Genomic DNA, 10,126 nt, shown 5'->3' on the forward strand with positions numbered 1-10,126 from the left:
TGTAAATGTAAATGTAAATGTAAATGGGTCTGAATACATATGTAAATGTGGTATTTCCGTTTTTTATTTTTGATACATTTGCAAAACTTTCTAAAAACCTGTTTTTGCTTTGTCATTATGGGGTATTGTATGTAGATTGATGTGGAGAAAAAAACGATTTAATCCATTTTAGAATAAGGCGGCAACGTAACAAAATATGGAAAAAGCAAAGGGGTCTGAATACTTTCCGAAGGCACTGTAGGCCAAGGACTAGATCAAATGTATTTTTACCTGGAGTTTTTCCTACTAGTTTCAACACTTTGTCTTGAAATCTTTGGTTGTTTACTATACTACCTTACTCACTCTGTTTAGCACATGGCCTCAGATGTGAATCCTTAAAGAGATGGGTGGTGCTAAGGCTTAAGAGGGTGTGAACGATGCTGAATGGGTGTAGACAAAGAAGAGCTCTCCAGTAGGTGTACCAAAACATTCAAGGGCCATTTTCTCAAAATTGGGGTTACAAGTTTATCAACTTTCAAAGCAGAATTACTTTCCCATTGTTCCTCAACCGAGGTGGTCGGTCACATAAAGCCAATATTGACTTTGCAGCTGGCCTATCTAGTGGAAATCGCTCCGTTCTGCCTCCAGGGCAAGATTCAATAAACTCAACCTGCCTCTCTTCCCTTCACTTCTCTCTCTTTTTATTACTCTCTCTTTCTCTGTCCCATCTTTTGCTGGCTATGTGGTGTTTATTTCACTGAGAATTCATGTTAATCATGTCTCACGTGCAACGTAGCGATGTTTTCTCAAATGTCTAGATTCAATTAATTCACAGAAAGAAGAAGTAAAATGGCCCAAATCAGGCCTACTTTTTGAATCTGACCGGCATTTTTAAGTGGCCCAGTTCTGGCCGATCCAGGTCTGACAAAGTTCTGGCTTATATATGGCAGCCAAATCATGGACCACTGCTTGTCATTTTTGCCATTCCTGGCCCACTACTAGCGATGGAGATGACTCTAGCAATGTCACAGTCTTGTTACCTATTTGAGGATGGAGGTGAGTCTCTCTATCTTGTTACCTATTTGAGGATGGAGGTGAGTCTCTCTATCTTGTTACCTTTTTGAGGATGGAGGTGAGTCTTCCGGTCTCACAGTCGATGATGATCTGTCCCTCCTTCCTCTTGTCCAGGTCTTGGAACACCTTGAGGAACGAGGCCTCCGTCATGGTCTCCACGTTGACAGACGTCACCAGCCAGCTCCTCTCAGCAGCCGTGTCCAGGACCTTTTGCAGCACTGACAGGCCTACAGGTCAGGGGCAAAGGTCAGGGGTTATAGGTGAACTATGGCTGTGTTCCAAAAGGCATCCTATTTCATGGTGCCCTGGTCAAAAGTATTGCACTATATAGTTTATAGGGTGCCATTTTGGATGTACCGTATGACATCATTTACACTGTATAAACTGACATCTCTTAGAATACAATCATCTTGCCCAATAAGCCCAAGAAGCATCTTGCCCACTAAGCCCAAGAAGCATCTTGCCCACTAAGCCCAATAAGTGTCTTTCCCACTAAGCCCAAAAAGCATCTTTCCCAATAAGCCCAAGAAGCATCTTTCCCACTAAGCCCAAGAAGCATCTTTCCTACTAAGCCCAAGAAGTGTCTTTCCCACTAAGCCCAAGAAGCATCTTTCCCACTAAGCCCAAGAAGCATCTTTCCCACTAAGCCCAAGAAGTGTCTTTCCCACTAAGCCCAAGAAGCATCTTGCCCACTAAGCCCAAGAAGTGTCTTTCCCACTAAGCCCAAGAAGCATCTTTCCCAATAAGCCCAAGAAGCATCTTTCCCACTAAGCCCAAGAAGCATCTTTCCTACTAAGCCCAAGAAGTGTCTTTCCCACTAAGCCCAAGAAGCATCTTTCCCACTAAGCCCAAGAAGCATCTTTCCCACTAAGCCCAAGAAGTGTCTTTCCCACTAAGCCCAAGAAGCATCTTTCCCACTAAGCCCAAGAAGCATCTTTCCCAATAAGCCCAAGAAGCATCTTTCCCACTAAGCCCAAGAAGCATCTTTCCCACTAAGCCCAAGAAGCATCTTTCCCACTAAGCCCAAGAAGCATCTTGCCCATTAAGCCCAAGAAGCATCTTGCCCACTAAGCCCGATAAGCTGTCTGTGTTTTTGCCCAGTAATCAATAATATAGCTCTCATGCTAACATAGGCCTATCCATCAATAATATAGCTCTCATGCTAACATAGGCCTATCCATCAATAATATAGCTCTCATGCTAACATAGGCCTATCCATCATACGACTTTCCCTGACAGCACAGGAATGTGATATATGATTACTGGCTCCAGAGGCATAGTTCATTATGACGACTGGGATGCCATGTACAGGTATGTTGTTACAGCACTTGGTGTTACTCTGAATAATCACTCCCACACACACACACACACACACACACACACACACACACACACACACACACACACACACAGAGACACACGCACATGCACATGCACCTTGAAATTCCAAAAAAGCATCTTTGTTTATTTTGAGCTCATCCTTCTTCATATTACCATCTTTCAACACAGCCCAAAAAGCTTTTATGGTCTAACACATTTAGAACTTCTCCTTATAAATATTACTTTTTTAAGTGCTTTAACTGGAGAGATGGAATGTGTCCCAAATGGCACCCTATTTCCTAAAGTAGTGCACAATAAGCAGCTGCTTAGGGGGCCCCCGACCATTTTTTAAATATATTGATTTTTTTAGGAACTTAGTCGAGGTCTCAACTTACTATTTAGAGTAGAAATTGTAGAATACATCAGGTACGATTTTCGAAAGTTGGATGTGCATCAGCAGTTTTTCTCTTGTTATGTCAGTCACTGACAGTCACTCAATTAGCCCATTTCAACTAACATGGACGTTTGTCTAACCAGCTATCTAAACTTGTAGTAATCATGACCGAATACTGACCGGCAACGCAGGACACATGCCCAGAGGCCCTGATCTCCAGGGTACCCACATTGATTTTGTTAGTCACTCTCACTCAGATATAATAATAATAATAATAATAATAATATGCCATTTAGCAGACGCTTTTATCCAAAGCGACTTACAGTCATGCGTGCATACATTTTTGTGTATGGGTGGTCCCGGGGATCGAACCCACTACCTTGGCGTTACAAGCGCCGTGCTCTACCAGCTGAGCTACAGAGGACCACGATATCATACTAACATGGCATAAGGCATGGCAAAATGTGTAGAATTGCAGAAAATTATCTTTAAAACGGCAAAATAAAATCTCCACCCCAAGACAAAATGGATAGATGTAAATTTTTCCCTCCGCCGTCAAGAGGGGGGCCACTAAAATGTTTTGCCGCGAAGTGGAGAGAACCCCAACCAAGTCTCACTAAGGGCCCCCAAAAGGCTAGGGCTGGCCCTGCACACACACACAGACACACACGCAGACACACACCCAGACACACACCCAGACACACGGACACACACAGACAGTCCCTCAGAGGCACCAATTAAATCCAGGCCACTCCATTAAGCTGTCCCCATAGGCTACTAATGCACTAAAGCATCATAGGGGAACAGGCCAGGGAGCCAATGGGCTCGCGGCTCCAAACAGGGACAGGAAATAAGAGGCCATTAGGGAACGCATCGATCATGGCTGCAGATTTACAGTGTCGGAGGCACACACACACACACAGTATCATATTAGACCAATCAGAATCCTCCTGGGAGGGGACAGACAGTTGTTCCAGAAGGTAAACAAAGCTTTTACAAGAGGCAGAGTGGCGGCCATTACTGAACCAAATACTGAATTACACCAATCACATTATAAGCTAAGCTACAACATGAAGCGGTATTCTGCACAGCCAGTCACAACTGCACTATAGAGAATAATCTGAAATGGCATATGACCCTCTTTACATATTTCACATGCCATATTTGCAGCAGGGTTGTTGGTGTGTGTCTAACTAGTCAGAGTTATGGTGAAAGGTGATGGATGCCTGGCTCCGTTGGACGGTTTAGAGGAGAGGTTTAGAAGTAGTTAAAGGGGTTGGTGACACCTGATGAATACAACGTGTGAAATCACATAAATCATTTGAGAAATAGGACATAGCTTTAGTTCAGTGGGCTAATACAGTCCTGTGGTGTTCAGAAGACCTGGTTTCAAACTCAGCAGTCAGTCACATTAAACCATTGACTGATATGGACAGCAGAGAACTCCATAGACGGAGCGTCTGCTTTCAGGACCATGGTCAACACCTCTGTTTCAAGGTCTAGTTTCAGGACCATGGTCAACTCCTCTGTTTCAAGGTCTAGTTTCAGGACCATAGTCAACTCCTCTGTTTCATGGTCTAGTTTCAGGACCATGGTCAACTCCTCTGTTGTCATGGTGTGATTTCAGGAACATGGTCAACTCCTCTGTTTCAAGATCTAGTTTTAGGACCATGGTCAACTCCTCTGTTGTCATGGTGTGCTTTCAGGACCATGGTCAGCTCCCTACAGCTCAATCACACAGTCTGCACTGTCTGCACTGTCTGCACCCCTTTTCAACAAGAACACACCATTATTCTAGTATAAATAAAACCTTTTTGCCCCTTACTCCCTGAAATAGAACAAGGAGGTTGATGCGGCCACACAAATCTGTGTCTGCACACCATGAAGAGAACATCATAATGGAATCTGGCCCTCATAAGAACTAATAATGGAATCTGGCCCTCATCAGAACTAACTGGACTAACACATGGAGGCACCGACACGTGGGAGGGGAGAGAGAGAGAGAGAGAGAGAGAGAGAGAGAGAGAGAGAGAGAGAGAGAGAGAGAGAGAGAGAGAGAGAGAGAGAGAGAGAGAGAGAGAGAGAGAGAGAGAGAGAAAAAGAAATACAACTTTTTTTTATTATTCACAGAAAAAAGGCAATTTTGTGAATATTGTTTATGAGGGTTTTAATGGACGTTCAAATTTATTTTACCAATTTCCAGGCTTCTGAAAATAAAAAGAGACACACTTTAGAAGTTAACGTCTGTTGCTCAACAGCACATCTACATAGATGTTATCTGGGGAGAAAGTAGATTAAAATCCCTGCAACTGCAAAAAAAAAATGGCAACACTCACAGCGATTTATCTCTACGTTCCCTCTGTGCGTCCCAAATGGCACCCGATTCCCTTTATTGTGCACTACTTTAGGAAATAGGGTGCCATTTGGGACACATACCATCTCTCCAGTTAAAGCACTTAAAAAAGTAATATTTATAAGGAGAAGTTCTAAATGTGTTAGGCCATAAAAGCTTTTTGGGCTGTGTTGAAAGATGGTAATATGAAGAAGGATGAGCTCAAAATAAACAAAGATGCTTTTTTGGAATTTCAAGGTGCTGAAATGTGTGCAACAATACACACACACACACACACAAACACCTGCATACATGTATGGGTACTTTAATCTCTCTCCCAGGCATTCAACTTTAATCCACATTCAGCCCTGCATAGCAATGGACGGAGAATCTCGGATCAGTATACCAAAGAGAGAGCCCCCCTGGGGACTAAACACAGACTGCTATAATCTACACTGACAAAGGTGCCTGTCTGCATACCTCTATTTAGCCTTGTGATAGGGAACAAAGTGCCATCTACAATGGCCTGAAGACACGCAGCCACACAGGCACACACACACACACACACACACACACACACACACACACACACCAAAACCACACACACACACACACACACACTATAACCGAACAAACAGCGATTTTTCTTACAGGCTTAAAATAACATTTTGGACAGGCAGCTGGAGAATAGTATCCAGGCAACAGGAGGCAATATGGATGATGATATGGATTCCAGAACTCTCCATCCCACCACTCAATTACACACGCACGCATGCACGCACACACACACACACACACACACACACACACACAAACACGCATGCACGCACGCACACACACCCACACACACACACACCAACACACAAACATCAGGGTTAATGGCTCCGCAGTCCCTCACTGGCCGATAAAGGGATCATGGGAGATAAAAACATCACTGGGACATGCGTGGCGCTCTAGCTATCACGGCTACTATACATCACAAGGACCAATCCTCTGTGTGAAATCTCCTCTGTCACAATCCTGTTGTGTGTCCAGACAGACTGACAGAGTGACAGTTTACCAAGGTCTCACAGTGGTCATTAAGCTGGCTTTATTTCAGAGTGTCACATCACTCAGCAGTCACAACACACACAAAGAGACATGCATGCATGCACGCAAACAAGAACGCATACACACACACAAATACACAAACACGCAAGCACACACACACACAGACACACACACACTGCCAGCGTATGCAGAGAGTTTAGTGTAGCTTGACAGTTATGCTCTGAAACACACAACACCTGGGACAGATGGCACGGCATTATGGGTAGGCTACAGCTGATTGGCTATGGATGGACTGGGAGGGGAGAAGGGGAGGAGGGGAGAGGAAGTGAGAGACTGGGAGGGTGGAGAGGGGGAGGAGATGAGGTAGGGACAGAGGTAAAGCACACCTGGTGTGGACAGGTGCGTCATTCTTTCTCTGGGGGTTTTTGCACCGACAGAAAATGAAGCAGATTAAACATGTGTTCGCTTTGCTCTTGCCATACAGTATGCTTTTCAAATACCCTGACAAAAGCAGTGTGTATTCAACTCTCTCCTCCTCTTTGTGTGATATATCATTATGTCTGTGTGTCTGTGTTTGTGTTGACTGTCCATGTGCAGGTGCTGCCCAGAGCCGTGGCTGAAAAGGCTTTTCATTGTGAAAGGACACAACGGCTATTCCTTACCCTTCCACTGTCACCATGGCAATCAGTGAATGACAAACTGTGGTTGGTATGACGACTGATGTCTTGCACAAGACAGGACCTGCGAGAGGTGTGTGTGTGTGCAGGAAGTGTGTATTATGTGTGTGTGTTTGTGTGTGCGCGTGCACACTCTAAAGCTATTCCTGACACATACCTGGAACGTCATACCCTGTGACCCAGCGATCCCACCAAACCTCCAGCAACTCCCCCGTCTATTAACCTGGATAGTAAACTGAATATCACTCTGTTTCACGACTGTATCACTTGGTCTCCTTGACAACCTTGACAAACCAGCCAGTGGTAGTAATGCATGGTAATGTTGTGGTCTTCTATAGCTCAGTTGGTAGAGCATGGTGCTTGAAACGCCAGGATAGTTGGTTCGATTCCAGGGACCATCATACATTAAAAAAATAATGATGCACGTATGGCTAAATGGCACATGTTCCGTGATGTCTTATCATTGTGATGTTGATATTCACATGCAGACACTATTCAGTGAATACAGTGGCTTGCTAAAGTTTTTTTATTTTGTTGCCTTACAACCTGGAATTAAAATGGATCTTGGGGGTTTTGTATCATTTGATTTTAACAACATGCCTACCACTTTGAAGATGTAAAATATGTTTTATTGTCAAACAAACAAGAAAACAGAAAACTTGAGCATGCATAACTAGGTCTGGGCTTTGACTAGGCCATTCCAAGACATTTAAATGTTTCCCCTTAAACCACTCGAGTGTTGCTTTAGCAGTATGCTTAGGGTCATTGTCCTGCCGGAAGGTGAACCTCCGTCCCAGTCTCAAATCTCTGGAAAACTGAAACAGGTTTCCCTTAAGAATTTCCCTGTATTTAGCGCCATCCATCATTCCTTCAATTCTGACCAGTTTCCCAGTCCCTGCCGATGAAATACATCCCCACAGCATGATGCTGCCACCACCATGCTTCACTATGGGGATGGTGTTCTCGGGGTGATGAGAGGTGTTGGGTTTGCGCCAGACACAGCGTTTTCCTTGATGGCCAAAAAGCTCAATTGTAGTCTCATCTGACTAGAGTACCTTCTTCCATATGTTTGGGGAGTCTCCCACATGCCTTTTGGCAAACACCAAACGTGTTTGCTTATTTATTTCTGAAAGCAATGGCTTTTTTCTGGCCACTCTTCCGTGAAGCCCAGATACTCCAATCTCCGCTGTGGAGCTTTGCAGCTCCTTCAGGGTTATCTTTGGTCTCTTTATTTGTTTTACTTTTTTTTAGGGGGTCTCTTTGTTGCCTCTCTGATTAATGCCCTCCTTGCCTGGTCCGTGAGTTTTGGTGGGCGGCCCTCTCTTGGCAGGTTTGTTGTGGTGCCATATTCTTTCAATTTTTTAATAATGGATTTAATGGTGCTCCGTGGGATGTTCAAAGTTTCGGATATTTTTTTATAACCCAACCCTGATCTGTACATCTCCACAACTTTGTCCCTGACCTGTTTGGAGAGCTCCTTGGTCTTCATGGTGCCGCTTGCTTGGTGGTGCCCCTTGCTTAGTAGTGTTGCAGACTCTGGGGCCTTTCAGAACATGTGTATATATACTGAGATCATGTGACAGATCATGTGACACTTAGATTGCAAACAGGTGGACTTTATTTAACGAATGATGTGACTTCTGAAGGTAATTGGTTGCACCAGATCTTATTTAGGGGCTTCATAGCAAAGGGGGTGAATACACATGCACGCACCACTTTTCCGTTATTTATTTTGTATAATTTTTGTAAACAACTTCACCAATTTTGACTATTTTGTGTATGTCCATTACTTGAAATCCAAATAAAAATCCATTTAAATTACAGCTTGTAATGCAACAAAATATGAAAAACGCGAAGGGGGATGAATACTTTTGCAAGGCACTGTAAATCATTTAACCTTTGACCCCTCTACTCACCAGAATCTGAGCTGTACATGTAGACGAACTTGGTCCATCCATAGTGGTCTATAACCCCCACCAGAGTGTCCTGTAGCTCGGGTCTCAGCTGGATCACAAACTGGTTGGCCGTCTCGATGGGGAAGGAAGGCGTGACGAAACACACATGCAGCGCTCCGCAGAACGACATCAACATGTTGACTGTCTTCCTGTCGTAGAGACCGATGATGGCATAGACACCTTTAGAGAACTGGGAACAGACTGGGGGGAAGGAGAGTGGGAAGACGGAGAGAGAGAGGAAGGGGGAGAGGGGGGTGGTGAGAGAAAATGAGAAAAGAAGGAAATGACAGAGGGAGAGAGAAGAAGAGGGGCGGGGGGGAGAGGAAGAGGGGGAAGAAAATAGATGACATTGTTAGACTTTCTGGTATTTAGATTCACATGTTGAAGACCTTTCCATTGAAAATATAATGTTACATTGCGAGAAAAATTCTGCACAGATTAGGGTATGTAGCATGATTGGCTTTCTGTCTACTGTGAGAGGTGGACGATGGAGGGATAGACAGATGTGGAAAATAGAGGGGAAGAATGGACATGAGGAGAGGAGAGGTTAATCAATGCATCCTCTGGGCTCCACTGACAATTCACTGACAGCAGTACTCATGATTCCATATGTCATGTTATTTTCTCTCTCTCTCTGTCTCTCCCTTTCTCTCTCTCTCTCTCTCTCTCTCTCTCTCCTCTCTCTATCTCTGTCTCTCCCTTTCTCTCTCTCTCCTCTCTCTCTCTCGCTCTCTCGCTCTCTCTCTCTCTCTCTCTCTCTCTCTCTTCTCGCTCCCCTGCTGCCTTGTTCTCTCTTTCTCTCTCTCATTCCCCGCTCTGCCACTGCCTCCCGTTGAGCCAAAATGGCCTCCATCTGTTTTGATCCTGTTACCTTCATTTTTGCTCTTCCTTTCTTTTCACTGCACTACAACACATCTACCTCGTCCTCTCTTTTCACTGCACCACAACACATCTACCTCTTCCTTTCTTTTCACTGCACTACAACACATTTACCTCTTCCTTTCTTTTCACTGCACTACAACACATTTACCTCTTCCTTTCTTTTCACCTCACTACAACACATCTACCTCTTCCTCTCTTTTCACCTCACTACAACACATCTACCTCTTCCTCTCTTTTCACCTCACTACAACACATCTTCCTTTCTTTTCACTGCACTACAACACATCTACCTCGTCCTCTCTTTTCACCTCACTACAACACATCTTCCTTTCTTTTCACTGCACTACAACACATCTACCTCGTCCTCTCTTTTCACCTCACTACAACACATCTACCTCTTCCTCTCTTTTCACTGCACTACAACACATCTACCTCTTCCTTTCTTTTCACTGCACTACAACAC

The 10,126-nt window shown here is 44.2% G+C and overlaps 1 protein-coding gene across 6 annotated transcripts in view; it reads right to left on the bottom strand.

Moving 5' to 3' along the window:
* Positions 1 to 10,126, bottom strand: part of LOC121555533 (glutamate receptor 1) — a 132,134-nt gene that overhangs the window by 92,096 nt on the left and 29,912 nt on the right. For all 6 annotated transcript variants that reach the window (XM_041869363.2, XM_041869362.2, XM_041869365.2 and 3 more), the window contains exons 3-4: positions 8,743 to 8,982; positions 1,096 to 1,280 (exon numbers count right to left, since the gene is read on the bottom strand). In XM_041869363.2, the coding sequence (XP_041725297.2) occupies positions 1,096 to 1,280; positions 8,743 to 8,982 (425 nt within the window). The remainder of the gene's footprint in view (positions 1 to 1,095; positions 1,281 to 8,742; positions 8,983 to 10,126) is intronic.

Source organism: Coregonus clupeaformis, unplaced genomic scaffold (genome assembly GCF_020615455.1).
Source record: "Coregonus clupeaformis isolate EN_2021a unplaced genomic scaffold, ASM2061545v1 scaf0670, whole genome shotgun sequence".
Taxonomy (NCBI): domain Eukaryota; kingdom Metazoa; phylum Chordata; class Actinopteri; order Salmoniformes; family Salmonidae; genus Coregonus; species Coregonus clupeaformis.